We start from the raw sequence: 21,170 nt of genomic DNA, 5'->3' as shown, positions 1-21,170 counted from the left end.
TACGCAGTCATTGTGTCACATTTTGTGACGCTGTGGCAGCGTAAAGAATGAGACACACAGCGCCACATTTACAAAGTGACGCATCGAGTCAGATGTGCCACTTTGTATACCCCTGCGCTACATTATACCTGCGTCAGATATAATGTATGCAGGGTGGGTGTTCCGACGTAGAAAAGCCAAGTAGAAGTGACGCAGTGAAATCTATGAGATTTGCAACTCTTCTAGGGCGTCACTGCGTCAGATCCTTACCCGTGCTTCACAGCAGGCGTAAGGACTGACGCAAGGCCTTTCACATGGGACTCGCCCATGTGTAATGACACATTGCTGGAGTTGCATCTGTTTTGTGACACACTCCAGCAATGTATCATTACTGCGCCAACACATCCGTCAGGATTCCTGACATAGCTGGTCAACCCTGTCAACATGGAGCGCCGTACTGTAAATATGGCGCATACAAGGTGTCGCAAAGATAGCGTAATGAAAAGAATTGTACTTTTTCTGTGTGATCACTGGGGACACCTACCACATTTTTTGTCATTCTGCTACCTTTTATCATGATTATTTGCGTCTAATAATATTGTTTATTAATTCAGAATGGCATATATAGTAGCTAGGCCAGTCTTTTGGTGACACAATATTTGACATTGTTTGTAGAAATTAGTTTGCTATCACTTCTATATTTCTTTGACAAATGAGTCCTGGTGTACCACTATTTCATAGCCGTTGTGTTTCAAATGCAGCCTGTCTGGTTCTTTGTTTCTAGAGGCATTCCCCCTCTTTTGGTGAGAGATCTCTCCAGGCCTGGTTTAATGACCAGATGCAGAAACACTGCCCGCATTGTGCATTCATCCTGTGCTTATACTTTGTTTTAGACTATTTTAGCCCCTGGGCATGAGATAACAGAATATGATTGATATCAGTGGCTGAGCTCATGGGAAATGCAATCCGGAAGTGTAACCACCTCCACAGATACTGCTGGGATCACTCACTGAAAACAAGAGGTCAATGTAATAATCAACACACTGAGTCATACACAGTCTGAGAATTTCAAGTCACTGTAGGAGGATATTCATCCTTGGCACGATCATGGAAGTGTTTAATTTGTAAAATATTAAGTGCCAGGGCTCTGACCAAGAGGCCACCGCAGCTTGCACCGCCCATCGCCCTTGTCATCGCTGCCAAAACAACTACTAAACATCTCTCTCGCATGTAAATGCGACAGCTCAGATTATTCCAAGTCCCCAAAGCTAAAGGACAGGCTGGGGAGGCAGGTATTAGCAATTTTAATGCATATTGTAGTCCTAACCTACCATTATTCTTCTCATCTCTAAATTGAATGGGCAGAGCTACCATGTGGTGGACTGTTCCAAGTATGGTGTTGACAATTAGGTGCCGGTGCCGAGCCCCGAAAACCAAGTAAGCGCCAGTGCTGAGCACCAGAAAGCACCAGCTAAAATTAAGCACTGGATCATGGGCAGAAACATCTCTGAAGTTGTTAATGAATGTAGCTGTGGACAGAGCACGGGTTGTGTTCTGCGATGCCCTCCTTGTGCATACCTTCCAGAGTGCTGGTGTCTGGCTTAGTGCTGTCACAGTGTGGAGTGTTGGTGTAAATGGTGCTGGTGCACTGCATCTAGGCTGAATGTTGATTTGAACTAGTCACTAACCTGTACCCTAGAAACGAAATCCACAAAGACCCCACAGACTCAGTGGCCTTCCTTTGCTTACATAGGGGATATGGTGTGTGTGTGTGGAAGGGGAAAGTTATCTGTCCTTTGGGCCACTGAGTCTGTGAATTAGGAAACTTCTGTCTATTTCTGGGTTGGTATGCTGAGTGGTCCCATTAGAAAGAGACGCATAATGCAAAAGTGAGAGATATGCTTGGAGTGTGATGTCATGTGTGTGTTCTGAATCTACGACGTTATTCCGCCGCCTTTTTCCCCGCTTGGAATCACAACGCGGTCGTTACAACGACCGCGTTGTGATTCCGCATACCATTACTCCGCAAGTCGGAACAATGACTTGCGGAGGGGGGGCGCTGGATGTTGGAATAGTATAATTTACTATTCCAACTCCAGTCTGTGCGGACACTAGGGAAGGTGTTGGATTTTAAATCCAACACCTGCCCCCCCCCCCCCCTCCGCAAGTCGTTCTTCCGACTTGCGGAGTAATGGTATGCGGAATCACAACGCGGTCGTTGTAACGACCGCGTTGTGATTCCAAGCGGGGAAAAAGTTTCGGGGTAAACGTTGTTTACTGTGTGTTCTGGGTTTACCCCCTCATGAATTGTTGTTTCATGTGTACTTGTACTCTGTGGTAAGGGTTCTCTGGTTCTCTGTATTTTAAATGTTGTTCAACTCAGTATGTGTTCTCAGTGGTAAGGATTCTGCGGTTCTCTATGTGAAGGGTTGTCAGTGCTTAATTTGAACCAGTACTGGCCGGTGGGGCCCGCTGGCACTTATGTTTGGGGAACCAGACTTATTTTTCCTCATCAGACATTTCTCGAAAGCAAGAGAGAGGAAAACACAAACGGTAAAGAAAAAAAAAGAGAAAGACGTAAATACAGTGATAAAGGAAGAAAGATGAGATGAAACAGGACCTGCAAGTGTGAGATAAAGGAGCAGGGAGCACCTGGTGGTGACTTAAAATGACAACAGGTGGAATCAAGACTACAAGGTCTGGGTATTCAGCACCCCCGATATTTGTAGCGCCGGCACCGGGGTTCTCAGCAGAGCTTTATTATTTCACAAATTAAGCACCAAGGGGCTTATTTACAAGCCCATTGAGCCACCGGTATCTCACTTTTATTGATGCAACGACAGCGCAATGGGCTTCTCCATATTTACAAGGACATGTAAAGTCACCCTGCGTGACTTTTTATGGCCCTGTAAATATGTTTCCCATTCATGCATAACTTTGTGTGAAAGAGGCGTTCCATGGGTGTTGCTGTGGGTGTTCCCATGCAACATTTGTGGAACTTGACGCATTCCCAGATTTACATCATTTTGTATACCTGGAAATGCGTCAGAATCCTATGCCTCCCCAGGGGAGGTGCAAGGATGCACAACGAGGAAAAAATACTTTAATTTCTCCTCGCTTTTTCCTTTTTTTATGCGTGCTGTATTCTTCAGCACATATAGAAAGAGGAAAACGCCTTTAATGATCGTTTATGGTTTATGTATAGGAAGGTGTCCTTTCCTGCACAAAAACAATCATCCACTCAACGGTGGCACCCTTGCAAAATGACGCTAGAGTGTCTGCGCTGCCGCACGATTGCTGTTTGTGCGTTGGCGCAGGGAAGAAGGACAGGAATGTGCTGTATCTTGTAGATACAATGCATTCCTGCCCTTTCTTTTGAGGCAGGGCAGCACATCAGGAAGGCCTGCTGCGCTGCAGTGCGTCAAAAGTTTGTAAATTAGGTCCCGGGTCTTCTTAAATTCGGTATAGGTACGGAGTGGTAGGAGGTGTGTGTTTGTGTGTGTGTGTGCGTTGTTTTGTATTTCCAGAGGTGGAGGTTCAGTGGTTCCGACTTTCTGTTGCTTTGATGTTGGGCAGGTGTGAGAAGTTGACCTGGCATATGCTGGTCACTAGTTATAGTGGCCACCTTGCACCAGTTCAATTCGACTCTTATGGTAGATAGGTTTAAGACAACCTTTTAAAGAAAGCTATCCTAGTGGTAGCTGTGGAGAGCAGCCTTCATGCTAAGTCTCAGAGTAATGTAAAGCAGCTTGTTTTACCTTATAATCTCTTGAATCACCAAATGAAAGGACACCACACAGGTATATATATCAAATATATATGTATTTATTTCTAGACACACTCTGCTAATCTCTTTATGAGATTAGAAGTCAGGAACATATGCAAATATCCACGTTTCACAATAAGTTAAGCACAAATATGGCTGGGGCCTTAGGGGCGTACCAGACCATATACTAAAAAAGAGGTTTAGGAAAGTCGACTTGCAAGGGGACAAGGCCTAGGGCCTGTAGAATCACTGGGGCTTCACTAATCCACCCAAGGCAGGTAAGTAAAAGACCCATGAGAGACGCGTGCAGTGTGAGAACACAGACGCGGGTTCCCTATTGGTTTCAATGGAGCAAGTCACGGTTGGATTTTTAAAGTTTAAGGGTACTTCTAGGAAGTCTACAAGCAAGTCACTTACAAGGTAAGTAGTTCAAGGGCTAACACCCACAGGAGCACCGAACTGCACGAGTTACCTCATCCAGGGAAGCCGGGTGCATAGGTGTCTTTTGGTGTCGGGTCGCGTCGTCGTTTTCTATGGAAGCCGAAGAAGTTTTGCTGCTTGTGAAGACTGAAGAAGTGTCCGGTGGAATCCAAGGCTGGATTCAAGATGAAGAAGACCTGAAAGCAGAAGGGACCGTGTTCAGAGTCACTTGCCAGTGACCCGGGGCCAGGAAGATGGATGCCCACGAAAGTCGGGTGATCAAGGGTGTTTTGACTCTTCAGCCACGAGGTCCAGGAGGCCTCGATGATGGACAGGAACTAGATTCGGAGTGTCCCACAAAGTCTGCAGCTTACTGAGGTGTCAGCATCCGGATTGGAGCCAACAAACCTTGGCAACAGCAAGTCTTGTGGAAATTGAAGAAAGTCAGCGGTGCAGACCAGCAAGGTCTGAGGGACTTACCCAGCAAGGGTAAGTCAGGACAGGCCTGGAGCAATCAGGTGAGCTCTTTGGTTTGATGAAGAAATCTTCAGGGGACCCACAAGCCAGCTGGCAAGGGACTGCAAAGATGCCTCGTGAGGATTCGCTTCACAGGAGCCCACAGTCACTCGGGATGCGGTAGGCCTCTGATTTTTGTGGGAAATCCTGCTGGAGGCTTGGAACACATGTGGTCCAATGCACAAGTTCGTAGAACGTCGTGAAGGGGTTGCACTTGACAATAATGCATGGTACCCGGGTATTGCTGTTCCTCATCACTCGTGGGGTCCACTCGCCTCAGCTCTGCTGGAGACTCACAATGGCCGTCGAGAAGTCAGGAAATCCACTTCCAGGGCTGCAGGGACTTTGGACTCCGGCAAGAGCGGGAACGTTTGCGACCATTGATTCAAGTTTCTATTGCCTACCAAGCAGGGGAGTCATTCCTTGACTCCAAGGGAGACTCTTCCATCTTCCAAAGGTAGTGGAACATCGAAGGGCCAGGATTCTTCTCGTAGAGCATCGTCCAGGGATATCTGATTTGCAATGGCAAGGTTTACCTTTCTTATAGTAAAAGAAAGGGAGGGACTAGCTCTATGACCACTCCTCTAGGAGGGTCAGGGGGGTGGGTGACTACACCCACTCCCCTTTGTCCAGTTTCACGCCAGAGCAGGGGCAGGTAGCCCCTGTACCGGTTTGAGCTGGCATATGCACAGAGGAGCCTATTGCTCCCCCAGTGCAGGACTTCAAAGCACTCTAGGAGTGCACCCACCCAGCTCCAATACACTAAATCCTGTCTGGAAGGTGGTGACACCTCCCTGTGACAGGATGCCTATTGTTGGGCCTCCTCCACTGCGAGTTTCAGTCAGCAGCAGGAGGGCAGCCCAGTGTCTGTGCTGGTGGCATCCATTTTGTGATGCCAGGGCTCTTTCAGATTTCTACCGTGTTTCCACAGTGGGTACATGTTGTCCCCTCTGGGAGGGTGGGATCATACTCCCACACCAGTTACTGGTGTGGGGGTATGAGTCCAAGTTGTTTGACACCAAACACGACATGTTTTGATGCAGTCATTCCAAAGTTAGCATTTACCGGGAGGTTATAATGCACTTAAGAGCATATGGTTTAACCGCATCCACAAACAGCCACAGGGAATAGACCCTGCCAGCTGCAGAGGGTCCCTGCTCAGGCAGAGGCACCTCCTCACATTGTAAACCAAGCACCCTGCCCTCAGGATTGATAGGGCCTGCCTTAGGGGTGACTGATAGGTTTATATGTGTGTGTATGGTGAGATATAGGAACCTATACCTCTGTGATGAGTGCTAACACTACCTCACCCGGGCTGCAGTAGCAGGCCTGTGGTGTCAGATTTAGTCTGCTTCCCAGGGGTGGCATAATACATGCTTCAGCCCTTGGTAGGCCTGTAAATTACCTATGCCCTTGGTACCTAAGGTACCATATACTAGGGGCTCATAAGGTACCACAGTATCCAATCACTAGTGCATCTAATATGCACTCCAAGTCATTTAGAGAGACCAGGGAGACTGGGGCCCTGATTAGCAGGGACCCAGCCAGACTATAGCCAGAAACCAGTGTTAACATCAGAAAAAAAGTGGGGGCAACATAAGTGCAGATCCTACTCTCCTACAGCGGGATTCTGCCATTTCCTATACAAATACTGTTATTCCATTAGTGATTTTAACTAGCCGCAGGGAGACTGTGGTGCCCATAAATTTGTGTGGTGTTTCTCCGTACTTGAATGATGGTAGAGGGTCTGTGGTTCCCTGTACCTGCATGTTTTTTCTTTCTTTATTCTGAGCGTATGCAACAGATATTCCATTGTACTAAGTTAGTTTTGGTTCAATTGCTAAACTGTGCGTTTGTTGTGGTGCACATCTCATACCCTGTTTGAGGTTTGTTTGTCTGTAAAAAGGAGAGGTGTGTTATAGACTGATGCTCATTCTGAGTCGGCTGTAATGGTACCCCCAGTGAGGGTAAATCCCTGTCTGATTCTTAGTGGTCAAGAGTTTCCTCACCCCTAATCAGGGCTGGCTTTAGTGCTGGTGGCGCCCAGTGCGACAATCTTTCTTGCACCCCCCCCCCCCCCCCCCCCCACCCCCCATATGGCCTCCTCCTCAGATTCCCTTTACCATCAGCTGCTGCCCATGCAGGTAAGAGCGGTGGGGATTCGACAGACGACCACAAAGGAAAATTAAATAAATAATTACTTTTTCCCTCGTCGCCGTCTGTCGAAATCCCCCCCCACCCAGCCCCACCGCTCTTATCAGCACGGGCCGCGGCTGATTACCATCCAGCAAAAGTGCACCTCATCTCTCCAAAGCCCCTCTCTCAATTACATTTCATTTGTTTTAAAGCGCTGGTAAAGGCTGGCTTTACTAATCCACTCAGCTATCCACACAAAATACAGATCTGTTTTTTGCAGCAGGTATATTAACCCTCTGCGTTACTTTATGATGACTCAAAACTGCCACTAGACAAAACTCGGATCTTTTCCCTCTAACAGGAACATTCATCACGAGGGGGACATTTTTATTGCTGCGTGAAAACTGAATGCACAAGAAACTCTGCAGCAGGTGATTTTAAATCTTCCTTACCGCTAAACATAGTGCCCCTCCCATGAGATTAGTGCCCCCTACCCTCCAGGTCAGTGCCCAGTGCGACCGCACAGGTTGCACCGCCCTACTGCCCCTAATACCAATTTCTTATCCTATGCACACGCTCTAATATCAAATTGAAAGTCCCTCGGTGCAGTAAGTGCACACAAAAGAAATAGGAGTAACGTCTTGTTTGTCTTTAATCCAACAAGGCCCAGCCAACACGTGTTTTGTTGTAAAGAGGTTACCCCTCGACTTCTTCAGGGCTGTAAGGCTCTTTTGGTCCTAAATTCAGTAACCTCTGCGCCGGTTATACTTCCGACCCGGCTGGCCAATTTATCATATATCAAATTGTGTGTTCACAATATTCGTCAAGCAAGTATATTCCAAACCTTTTAATAAGGACCATTGACTAATCCAGAGTCATTTTTGTTGCATCTTTTATATAGCGCGAACTCGACCCGAAGGTATTGAAGCGCTGTACATGAGAACCGTATTTACATTACATATTCAGGCACGGGGAGATTCAGTGATTTGCCCAGAATCACAAGATGTGGACGCGACCTCGAGGCTCGAACCCTGGTTTCCTGCACCAAAGTGGGCAGCGCAGACGACGGACCACATCTCCTCCCTTGTCCGGAGTCACCAGTGTAAATAAAGTCACTATGTGGTCGAACCCTTAAGCGAGTACGCTTCAGATCGAATCCTGATGCCGGGTACGCGTTCTGAACCGGAAGTCTGATGGAGGAACGCCGGCCCGGTTTCAATGAATGCAAGCCCACCACTTATAAAACCCCACGGCAGTGGCCACAGGCACAGCCCAGCCAAGTCTACAACTTCCCCTTCGGGAGCACAGGGGGAGTGTGCAATTCCCCATCTGCAGCCCGAATCTGCCCTCCCCCTACTCCTCTGAACCGCTCCCAGCACGTCATGGCCCCCGCTCCCAAACAGATGCTAAAAGGGAGCAGAAAATTCCCTTAATCGGAAAAGCTGTGGAAAGAGACACAGTATCCCCATATCCTGATTATTATTTCACATTCCGAGGGAAACATATATATTGCCTGGAGTTTGGAAGAGTGGGAGATACCATTCATAATTGTCAGTGCTTAACTTGTAAAAAAAAAAAATGCAAGGGCTCTTGTCAGGAGCCCATTGATGCTTCCTCTCTGCCAGTGCTGCCAAAGCTAGTCACAACACAACTACTAACCATCACACTCCTACAAAAGTGTGACAATTTGGACTATTCCAGGCCCCTGAAGCTATAAGAATGGCTTGGGCGGCAGGTAATTGTCATTTTTAATGTATATTGAATTACTAGTTAACTGTTGGTGTGGTCATCTCTAAATTATTGAGACAGCACCTTGTCACGAGCGTCGGTGTTGACAATTAAGTGCCGATGCCAAGCACCGGAAACTACCTGCTCAAATTAAGCACTATTCCAACAAACCTCTTGTCATCTTGTCACCTTGCAATGAGGCCAGAGAGGGAGTGGGCTTTTTCAACTGCAAGCCAAGAAGTCTCTATGCGGCACTGGGAGGGTAGGGTGAGGGGTTGGGGGGGGGGGGTCCTCTTTGGCCTCATTCCTTGTGTTTCTTTGTTCCTTCTCATGGTGTGGAGTGTTGTGAGTGCGTGTTTCCCCTCTTGACAGTCACATGCTTTAGTGCTGGTTTGGAGACTAAGCAAACGTCATCTAGATCCTGGTGGGGCGTTCGTTACCTTTGAACCTATCCTGTGCCCTATAACTAAGACTTAAAGTGTATACACTAACGTATAGGCTCTGTGTGCCTCCTTAGTCCCAGCCTGCGGCACTGCTTCAAGGTCCTATAGCAGATGGCAGCTGTCTGCCAAATAACACCTGTTTATAAATTAACGGCACAATGGGGTGCATCCTAGGAAATAACCGCAAAGCCAAGCACCTGGGGCTCAGCTTTAAAGGCGCTGGCAGGCTAGACTGGATAATTATCAGCTGTGCTTAAGAAGACATGCGTTGCCACGTTGCACTTGATTTGCACATTCTGTAAGCTACAGCCTGACGTTTCCTCCCTTACTCTTCACGTCTGAATTGCAATGGCCGTTTTATGCATCTGGATTTGCAGATGGCCCCGGCTGATGACATCATAAGTCAGGACACCTGCTGATAATTTCACAGTGGGCGAAGACTCCTTTCTGCACGCGCAGTGAGTGGTTAATTAACTGTGCAGCGGGAAGAGGATGTGGCGTAATTGTCAGACCAGCCTACTTTGGAACTGAGGAACCAGGGGGCTCATTACGATGGCGGAACGATCACCACCGCCGGGCCGGCAGTGGCGATCATTCCGCCATTACAATGAGATTTACCCACCGCCATATTAGGATGGCAGTGGGTATTGCGGCGGACGCAAAGTCCGCCCGCCGCTTTTCCGCCAGTGGCAATAGTAACGATTGCCTGGCGGGTGGAGCAGGGCCACTAATATGGTGATGGTGCCTAGCAGGCACCGTCCGCCATATTAGGATGTGGGAAATGAAAGGCCTTTCCGTGGCGGTGATGCGGCCATGGAAAGGCTGGTGGGGATTGGATCTAGGGGCCCATTGCTGGCCCCCCTTGTGTCTGGGGGAGGTGGGGTGCACTTGGGAGGTACCCTTCACTGCACCAAGTGGCAGGCACCGTGTGGTGCCTGCCATGTGGTGCAGTGAAATGCTAGACATCCGATTTTAACATCGCGGCTAGTGCCTCTGTCAGCAGCACCCGCCGCAATGTTAAACTGCAGAATGCAACCGCCATGGTGGCAGTCGCATCCTAATTAGTGGTGCGGGACCGCCGCATGTCTGGCGTCCGGTCCAAACACCGCAGGGTTGGTGGGCGACTCAGGTCCGCCCGCCATCCTAATGAGCCTCGATGTTCGAATCGAAGCATGGGCTCAACATCCAGTGGTTCAGGGCAAATCACTTAATCTCCCCGTGCCTAGCAAAAGTATAGTGTATCCTTCTTTAAAGTAACTGGTGCTCATGCAAAGTGATCCCCTACCCCCAGGTCGGGTTCGCGCTATATAAAACTGCAAAAAAATAAAGAGGCTAAAATTCTGAAGTCCTCAAACCAGGTCTTCCAAACTGTGGGACTGACAGAGATACAACTACAACTTTACACCGATCAAAAACAACACATGACAAACTAGGTTGTCCGACGGCAGTAAACACCATTCCGTTTTTTGTATCTCGTCTTTATGGCACTGTTGATACAAATGCCATATTAAGTTATTAACCTTATCAGATTAAATTACATATTTCTGTTTTGTTGAGACCCGTTAAATTGGTTTATTGGGTTAATACACCCTTGCAGAGATCTTTGTGTAAACTGAATCCCACGCCATCCATGAAAGTTTTCATCGTTCTGAGCTCCATTAACCGGGCACCGTTTAAGTGAGGCAAGCAATATTCATTTAGCGTACCAAATGACGTCACTAGATACAAGATAAAAGGCGTTATGCGTCCCACGAATCGCAACGCCTTATTTTTTTTGTTGAAAGGACATAATGCAGTTTCCCATCATATTTATCTTGATTACTTACATATGTTTGTTAAGATGGTAGAATGCCTTCTACCTAATGCATACAGAGACACCTTGCATTTCTGTTGAAGTTTTTACGTCATACATACCACAAAAGCGTTGCTTTTTTGGGGGGGGAAAGGACACAATGTAGTCAGTTATACATCCCACATATGGTGAAGTTTTCCATTTTCGGTTAATAAGATAGTATATAGTTTAACACCATACATGTCGCCAAGCCTTACATTTTTCAGTATCTGCCGGGCGGCGGGGGAGTCCGGCGCGTAGAGGATCTTTCCCATCAGCAGTGGCTTCACGGCGCTCCAGGCGATTTTGGTGGCAGGATTGGATTCCAGGCCCTGGATCAGTGCGTTACAAAATGGAGCTAGATGACGCAAGAGATGAGGAAACGCGCATGTCAGTAACGCGTGCTCATTACTGCTCTCCACTAAACACAGCCTGATAAATGTTAACGTGCACAGGCCGGACAGACCGTTTATTCCACCGGGCATTTCCCAGGTGTGATTGGGCCCATGGAGGCTGGTTTTGAAAGCCCAGGGCCGCTCCCCTGGTGCCTCTCACCGGGTCCACGAGGTTATTTGCAGCAGGCATGGGGAGGCTTCAAAAGAGAGAGAGAGAGAAACAGCAGGAGTGAGGGGAAAGGTAGAGCAAAAGAGATCAGAGAAGAGAGTGGAGAAAAGGCAAGAGAATGGATGGATAGAAACAGAGGAGGTGCGAGGAGACAAAGGGAGCCGGGCAGTTTCAACATTTCTGCCACAGCTGCTTTTAGTTCCCCAGTCCAGCCATTCCCACCCAGTGACAGGCAGTGCAGCTAGGAACAGCGTGCGGGGGGGGGGGGGGGGGGGGGCGAGTGATGGTCACTGCTAAGTGCACATGCCCATTTGTCAGGCCGTCTTAGGCCAGCCAAACAGACATGCACCGTTAGGTTTCTCCAAACCAGCTGTATTGTACAGATGAGTTGGAAGCAGTGACTTCCTGTGCCTGAGCAAGTGTTAAACCAGCCCGCTCAGGCCAATCCCTGCGCTGCTCTCATGCTTGGTCATATAGCATGAGAGCAGCATGTGGATTTAATGGGGAGTTTCCGATGCTGTCCCAGGGACTGCTGGGAGCAGGAAGCAGAGGAGCACCAAGGTGTGAGGCGGCCCACAGCATCAGGTTTGTTTTATTTATTATTAACGCCCCCCAAGCTCCGCCCGCATCCCCTCCACCCACCCTACCATTTTTTATCTGTGTCGGCTGCCACTGACCTCTACCACAAAAAGTATCCATATATTATTAATTTTGTTGCTGCTGAGAATGGAATGCTTTCGAGCACACTTACTGGTCGTAGTATCATAGAGGTAAGTGGATTCCCTGCTGGTGGAGTTCACGCCAAGGAAGGCCTTGTAGTTATTGTCTTCATACCAGTTGAAGGAGAAGACCCGTGTGCCACCACCCTCGGGATAGCCGCAGAAGAGATCAGAGAGGGAGCTCAACAGCTGACTGAATGAGCCGGGTCCGCCATCTTGTATGATTGGTTGGAGCACATAGAGCAGGTCTTCAAAACTCTTCTTCTGAGATAACTGAGGAAAAAAGAGAGGCCCTCTGTGTTAGTTGCTGAAGTATAGAGGAGAAAGCAAGTGCTTCACATAGTAACATTAAATTTGAAGAATGCTAAAGCGTTTTTAGAATGGCGCAATGGGCTCCACCAAAAGTGTTTTGCTATGCAGCCTTAAGGACTGATTTAAAGTTTGGGGTACTGGATACTCCATCAGAAATGTGACAGCTATCCCACACGCCTTATTTTAAGTGCTTTATATCCTTTAGCAATTGTCATATATCTGCCACGTTTGCGGCTGAGAAACCCATCTGCCAAACTCTAATTCGTGCCCAGAGTTGCTAAAGAAAAGCAAAAGGTGGTTATGGCTTTTGAAAACAAGTATTCCAAAATGTCTGAAAAATATAATAAGGAAATTGTTTGTAGAAACAACCTCCACTGCAAACAGTGAATCCAAGCACAGATTTATTATTTGCCGTCTTGGGCAATGGGATATATATATATATATATATATATATATTCACTGAAAAAACCATAGGTTTCACACATGTTATAGTTAGCTGTACATTTTACTGATAAAAAACCAATGAAATTCCCCCGTTATAGTTACTGTAGGCAACTATAACTCACGCGACCGCAATCCTCTGCTGATGCTAATACTGTATTTAGACACTTATTTGCCCATGTCTTCTTCCATTAAATTTTAGCTATACATATATTACAAATATTTTTTTTTCATAAAGACACATATGTCATCAGCAGAGGATTACGGTCGCGTGAGTTATAGTTGCCTACAGTAACTATAACGGGGGAATTTCATTGGTTTTTTATCAGTAAAATGTACAGCTAACTATAACATGTGTGAAACCTATGGTTTTTTCAGTGAATTTGCAAGGTTTTTTAAATGCTAATTCCTAACTATAACGTGTGTGAAACCTATGGTTTTTTCAGTGAATTTGTACGTTTTTTTAAATGCTAACTTACTTTACGCCATTCGTGGCGTGCGCGCCCAGTTAACGCAGCTCGTTCCGTGCGCGCACGGTGCGCTTCGCGCACCGCGCGCCCACTTTACGCAGTTAGTGCCATGCACGCACGGTGGTCACATTATGCGGGATGGGCCATGTACGCACGACGCGCTTCGCGCACCGTGCGCACATGGGGGACATATTATGCGCATCGTTGTGAAATGTTTTGTTTATTATTTTCATTTGTTTGATATGCCATGCACAAATGGTGCCCTTAGGGCACCATTTGCACTTGGGGTGGGGAGAGTGTGGATAATTTTTTTTTTTTTAAACCAATTTTTACCGTACGCGTACGGTAAGCGTAATCGGCGATTTTTCGAAAAAAAAAAAAAATTTTTTTTTGGCCTTGGGGGTTGTTTGGGGGCCCGTATATCACTGCTGGGTGAATATTATCTCAATAAACTGCCCCTTTACACATTTTTGGGCTTCATTTATGCTGCCCCACTCAGAGTGCGAGAGAGAAAATGGCGGCCGCCGCTTCCTGGTTTCGGCCGAATCGAATGTTTACTAAGATCTAAGAGCCAATCAGAATTGCGCTCGCGCACGTCACCGTACGCGTACGGTAAGCGCACCGTAAGCGCACCGTAAGCTGGCTCAGATATATATATTGATTTAAAGGCTATTTTCTCAGAATCTACTGAACAGATTTACACCAAACCTACAAAAGGCACTTCCTTGACCTGAGGACTACCTCTCTGCCAAATTTCAAGTAATTCTGTTCAGCCGTTCGGGCTGTAGCTGTGTCTAAAGGTCCTATGGAAAAATGCATGGGAAAAACGCGTTTTGGGACCCCCCTTTTATCTCAGCCCCCGCTTGACGAATCCCCCCGAGACTTTCAGGGTAGGAGCGGAGCGTAGCGCCCCACCTATTTTGAAAAATTTGCGAGGATTCGTCGACCGGTGCAAAAGTTATTCAAAATAGAATGTTGCGGATTTCCTATGGAAACGTGGTCCTAACTATAACTACCTACTGGCGACCGCCAGTAGGTAATATATATATATATATATATATATATATATATATATATATATATATATATATATATATATATATATTCACTGAAAAAACCATAGGTTTCACACATGTTATAGTTAGCGGAAATTTTACTGATAAAAAACCAGTGAAATTCCCCCGTTATAGTTAGTGCAGGCAACTATAACTCACGCGACCGCAATCCTCTGCTGATGCTAATACTGTATTTAGACACTTATTTGCCCATGTCTTCTTCCATACATTTTTAGCTATACATATATTACAAATATTTTTTTTTCATAAAGACACATATGTCATCAGCAGAAGATTGCGGTTGCGTGAGTTATAGTTGCCTGCACTAACTATAACGGGGGAATTTCACTGGTTTTTTATCAGTAAAATTTCCGCTAACTATAACATGTGTGAAACCTATGGTTTTTTCAGTGAATTTGCAAGGTTTTTTAAATGCTAATTCCTAACTATAACGTGTGTGAAACCTATGGTTTTTTCTGTGAATTTGTACGTTTTTTTAAATGCTAAGTTACTTTACGCCATTCGTGGCGTGCGCGCCCACTTAACGCAGTTCGTTCTGTGCGCGCACGGTGCGCTTCGTGCACCGTGCGTGCACAGTAAGCACGCGGTGCTTACTGTGCTTACGGTGCTTATAAGCCATGCACAAACGGTGCGCTTCGGGCAACATTTGCACACGGTGTGGAGAGAGTGTGGATAATTTTTCTTTGATTATTTTTGTTGAAAATATTGTGCTTTTTTACACCTCTGATAAGACCTGCACATTTGGTGGCCTGCGGCCACCAAAAGCACAGGGGGTGGGGAGAGTGTGGATAGTGTTTTTTTTAAAATATTTTTTACCGTACGCGTACGGTAAGCGTAATCGGCGAAATTAGCGAAAAAATAAAAATGGCTTTTTTGGCCTTGGGGGGTCTTGGGGGACTCCCTCATCATGGCTATGTGTGTGTGAGCTGTCAAAACAGCTCCTTTACATGTGTATTGGTTTTAATTAAACAACCTAACTCTCAGTGCGAGAGAGAAAATGGCGGCCGCCGCTTCCTGGTTTCGGCCGATTCGAATGTTTACTAAGATCTAAGAGCCAATCAGAATCGCGCTCGCGCACGCCACCGTACGCGTACGGTAAGCTTACGGTAAGCGTACCGTAAGCTGGCTCAGATATATATATTGATTTAAAGGCTATTTTCTCAGAATCTATTGAACATATTTACACCAAACCTACAAAAGGCACTTCCTTGACCTAGGGACTACCTCTCTGCCAAATTTCTAGTAATTCTGTTCAGCCGTTCGGGCTGTAGCCCTGTCTAGATGTCCTATGGAAAAATGCATGGGAAAAACGCGTTTTGGGACCCCCCTTTTATCTCAGCCCCCGCTTGACGAATCCCCCCGAGACTTTCAGGGTAGGAGCGGAGCGTAGCGCCCCACCTATTTTGAGAAATTCGCGAGGATTCGTCGACCGGCGCCAAAGTTATTCAAAATAGAATGTTGCGGATTTCCTATGGAAAAGGGGTCCTAACTATAACTACCTACTGGCGACCGCCAGTAGGTAATATATATATATATATATATATATATATATATATATATATATATATATATTCACTGAAAAAACCATAGGTTTCACACATGTTATAGTTAGCGGAAATTTTACTGATAAAAAACCAATGAAATTCCCCCGTTATAGTTAGTGCAGGCAACTATAACTCACGCGACCGCAATCCTCTGCTGATGCTAATACTGTATTTAGACACTTATTTGCCCATGTCTTCTTCCATAAATTTTTAGCTATACATATATTACAAATATTTTTTTTTCATAAAGACACATATGTCATCAGCAGAAGATTGCGGTCGCGTGAGTTATAGTTGCCTGCACTAACTATAACGGGGGAATTTCATTGGTTTTTTATCAGTAAAATTTCCGCTAACTATAACATGTGTGAAACCTATGGTTTTTTCAGTGAATTTGCAAGGTTTTTTAAATGCTAATTCCTAACTATAACGTGTGTGAAACCTATGGTTTTTTCAGTGAATTTGTACGGTTTTTTAAATGCTAAGTTACTTTACGCCATTCGTGGCGTGCGCGCCCACTTTACGCAGTTAGTGCCGTGCACGCACGGTGGGCACGCGGTGCGATGACAAAGCAAGAAAGCACGTCAACAAATCTGTTTCTGCTTTCCTCCGTGACTATGGTATGGGTGCCATTTACCACAACAACTTGCGTTATGACATGCAAGACATTTATAGAGGAGATGGTGTGCACTTCAATGATGAAGGGAACAGAGTCTTCCTCTTGAACCTTAGACTCTGCATCGGTACTTACTTGTAGGTACCACTAAAAAATCATTTCATAAACACAACGGCTCTTTTTAGAGCCCCCTAATATCTAAACACTTAAATCTGATTTTCATTTTTTTTTTTTTCTACCGTACGCTTACCGTAAGCTTACCGTACGCGTACCCCGTGATTTTTTTTAAAATCAATAAATGTTTTTTTTGTACTTTTCTGTCCTTCTTTGACCCCCTTACAAATGTTAGGGGGTCTGTAACTCTCCTCATTGCCCCCTTTCCTTGTTTTCACTCTTTTTTTTCAGAGTGAAATACACAAAATGGCGGCCGCCGCTTCCTGGTTTCGGCCGATTCGAATGTTTACTAAGATCTAAGAGCCAATCAGAATCGCGCTCGCGCACGCCACCGTACGCTTACCGTAAGCGTACGGTAAGCGTACCGTAAGCGGGCTCAGATATATATATTGATTTAAAGGCTATTTTCTGAGAATCTACTGAACAGATTTACACCAAACCTACAAAAGGCACTTCCTTGACCTAGGGACTACCTCTCTGCCAAATTTTGAGTAATTCTGTTCAGCCGTTCGGGCTGTAGCTCGTTCTAAAGGTCCTATGGAAAAATGCACGGGAAAAACGCGTTTTGGGACCCCCCTTTTATCTCAGCCCCCGCTTGACGGATCCCCCCGAGACTTTCAGGGTAGGAGCGGAGCGTAGCGCCCCACCTATTTTGAGAAATTCGCGAGGACTCGTCGACCGGCGCCAAAGTTATTCAAAATAGAATGTTGCGGATTTCCTATGGAAAAGGGGTCCTAACTATAACTACCTACTGGCGACCGCCAGTAGGTAATATATATATATATATATATATATATATATAAATAAATAAATAAATATTATCTACTGGCGGTCGCCAGTAGATAGTTATAGTTAGGACCGAGTTTCCATAGGAAATCTCAAAATTCTATTTTGAATAACTTTGGCGCCGATTGACGAATCCTCGCAAATTTTTCAAAATAGGTGGGGCGCTCCGCTCCTACCCTGAAAGTCTCGGGGGGATCCGTCAAGCGGGGGCTGAGATAAAAGGGGGGTCCCAAAACGCGTTTTTCCCATGCATTTTTCCATAGGACCTTTAGAACGAGCTACAGCCCGAACGGCTGAACAGAATTACTCAAAATTTGGCAGAGAGGTAGTCCCTAGCTTGACGGATCCCCCCGAGACTTTCAGGGTAGGAGCGGAGCGTAGCGCCCCACCTATTTTGAGAAATTCGCGAGGATTCGTCGACCGGTGCCAAAGTTATTCAAAATAGAATGTTGAGGTTTTCCTATGGAAACGTGGTCCTAACTATAACTACCTATATATATATATATAAAAATAAATAAATAAATATTATCTACTGGCGGTCGCCAGTAGATAGTTATAGTTAGGACCGAGTTTCCATAGGAAATCTCAAAATTCTATTTTGAATAACTTTGGCGCCGATTGACGAATCCTCGCAAATTTTTCAAAATAGGTGGGGCGCTCCGCTCCTACCCTGAAAGTCTCGGGGGGATTGGTCAAGCGGGGGCTGAGAAAAAGGGGTGTCCCAAAACGCGTTTTCCCCATGTATTTTTCCATAGGACATTTAGTCGCAGCTACAGCCCGAACGGCTGAAAAGAATTACTTGAAATTTGGCAGAGAGGTAGCCATAAGGTCAAGGAAGTGCCTTTTGCAGGTCTGGTGTAAATCTGTTCAGTATTTCCTGAGAAAATAGCATTTAAAACCATATCAATATCTATATGCGCGCACCGTGCGCACACTGTGTGCGCACCCTGCCGTGCGCGAGCGCAATTCTGATTGGTTGTTAGATGTCAGTAAACATTCGAATCGGTCGAAATCAGGAAGTGTCTGCCGCCATTTTGTCTCTCGCAGTCTGAGGCAGTGAAAAACAAAGGTGGAGAACGTGAAAAGGGGGCAGGGTAGGGAGTTCCTGACCCCCTAGCCTTTGTCAGGGGGCCACTGAGGGACCCCCTAGGGTGAAAAAACATTTTTTTTTTTTTTAAATCGCGGGGTGCGCGCACCGTGCGCGCATGGCATGAACAACGCCTCGTGGGCACTCGGTGCCCACAGCGCGCGCACGGTGTGCGTAGCGCACCGTGCACGCACGGTGCGTGCACGGTGAAAAACCTGAAAAAAAATATATTAATAACTTAGCATTTAAAAAACCGTACAAATTCACTTAAAAACCATAGGTTTCACACACGTTACAGTTAGGAATTAGCATTTAAAAAACCTTGCAAATTCACTTAAAAAACCATAGGTTTCACACATGTTATAGTTAGCTGGACATTTCCCTGCTGATGACGTCAGATATTACATCACTGATTACATATGTGTCTTTCTGAAAAATAAATATTTGTAATATATGTATAGCTAAAGATTAATGGAAGAAGACATGGGTAAATAGGTGTCTAAATACAGTGATGTAATATCTGACGTCATCAGCAGAGGATTGCGGTCGCGTGAGTTATAGTTGCCTGCACTAACTATAATGGGGGAATTTCATTGGTTTTTTACGAGGGAAATGTCCAGCTAACTATAATATGTGTGAAACCCATGGTTTTTTAAGTGAATATATATATCCCTCATTGACCAGCACTCAGGCGAGAGGGGAGAGCTTGTCGCTGGGGACCTGAACGTCACTTTCGAACCACTCTTGGATCCTGAGCTCGGGTGGGGTGTTGATCCAGAGGAAGATCAGCTCTGAGGAATAACTGAGCTTGACCTCGACCCTATTAAAAGGTGGTCTGAGATTATTGTCCAGGTCAATGCTTTTTGTTATGAGCAAGGACTGAGGGCACTGAATGGCAGAACGCCAGGCGATAAACAAGGGGCCAACACATTTGACAATGGTCGGCACTCTAGTAGGATTGACTACGTTCTCTGCAGCCTGAAGCTATGGCGATCTGTATTAGACATGGTGGTCGAGGTTAGAGCTGAGAGTGATCACAACCCTATTTGTGTAACCCACCAATGGTGGAAGAGTAGCCATCCAGCAGCTGAGGATATGGTATCCAGGCCACCCGAAGTCTTTCCCTCAAACGACATGCGTAGACTTAAGTGGCGCGAGCTCAAGATCAACGATAAGGCTATTACTGATATAGATAACAAACTAGCCGGTACCACACTGGAGCTTGAGGGCATGCTGGCCTATGAGCCAGGTAGTGTAGTAGCCACTGAACTTCACGACACGTTGTTTGACGGAATAAGTTCGCATTTTATGAAGCCTGTGAGGAAATCTAACAAGGCTCCATTTAAGCGACTTAGATGGCACGATGACATCTGTAGACAAAGCAGAGCCAATCTGACCATAGCCCTTTCTAGTGGACACAATGATTGTGTTCGCGCAGCCAGGCTACTGCACAAAAAAGCTGTAAGACTGGCCAAAAGGAATTGGGACGAGCAACATTGGCTCGATTTAAAAGAAGCATGCCACACCAGAGATACCTGGATATTTTGGAACATCATTAAGTGGGATAGAGGAGGGTGACCTGATAGCCCTTCTAACTATGTTTCCCCGGAGGAGTGGTTAAAATACTTTAAACCGCTATACGCTTGTAACCCCTCATTCAATTTCGCCTGGGTCCCAACTTATGCTCTGTTCTCCCAGGGTCCCTTCTGTACACAAGATGCTTTGATGGCCCTGGGCTCTGTTGCTAGTGGTCGCGCTCCTGGACCAGATGGGGTCCCTCCTGATGTCTTTCTTTACAACAAAGCCAGCTGGAGTAAGTACATTACCCTACTGGCAAATGCTGTGGCTGTAGGTGCGCCCGTTCCTAAGTCATGGGGGGGGGGGGGGGCAGTTATAATCCCTGTATTAAAGAAGGGAGATAAGACACTCCAAGGCAACTATAGGCCAATTAGCCTTATAGATTCCATCCAGAAGGTGATCGGGAGGATGGTCCTGAATCAGATACTGGAGTGGATTGATGATAATAACATCCTGTCCCCCTTCCAAGCAGGTTTCTGTAAGTCAACTAGCACAGTGGACCAGGCTTTCCGTTTTGTCCAGCTCTACTGGAGGGTGGTGACGCTGGGCAAGGGCAGCCTCTATGCCGCTTTTGTGGACTTGAGAGCTGCCTTTGACCTTGTGCCTCGTCTTCGGTTGCAAGGAACATCAAAACAAATCCCACACCAGCAGAACCCCCACACAGGACACCGCGACCAAAAACGATAGCGAGGACAATTCGGAGTTGTCAATAAATTACACGAAGAAAAAAGCAGCCGCAGAAGCAGGAACAAAGCGTTGCCATAACAACGCAACGCATACGTGGTGACGTCATGGCAACCATAAAACGCTTCCTATCAACACCGACTTCCGAGAAAGGAAGCGCTTGAACGACGAAGGACAGAGACGAAGAGTACAGAGGAGAGGAAACAACCCTGACCGACAAAGAGCCAAACCGGTATGAACAATACTTGTAACGATTTAATTCGGAGACTCCTAAATAACTTGCACGGATGCATGGAATAT

The 21,170-nt window shown here is 46.2% G+C and overlaps 1 protein-coding gene across 2 annotated transcripts in view; it reads right to left on the bottom strand.

The window, feature by feature from the left end:
• Positions 1-21,170, bottom strand: part of ABCA4 (ATP binding cassette subfamily A member 4) — a 1,118,748-nt gene that overhangs the window by 718,252 nt on the left and 379,326 nt on the right. For both annotated transcript variants that reach the window (XM_085601480.1, XM_085601481.1), the window contains exons 9-10: positions 12,135-12,375; positions 11,038-11,177 (exon numbers count right to left, since the gene is read on the bottom strand). In XM_085601480.1, coding sequence (XP_085457606.1) covers positions 11,038-11,177; positions 12,135-12,375 — 381 coding nt within the window. The remainder of the gene's footprint in view (positions 1-11,037; positions 11,178-12,134; positions 12,376-21,170) is intronic.

This window comes from Triturus cristatus, chromosome 4_2, assembly GCF_964204655.1.
Source record: "Triturus cristatus chromosome 4_2, aTriCri1.1, whole genome shotgun sequence".
NCBI lineage: Eukaryota > Metazoa > Chordata > Amphibia > Caudata > Salamandridae > Triturus > Triturus cristatus.
This window is presented reverse-complemented; position numbering and strand designations above follow the sequence as displayed.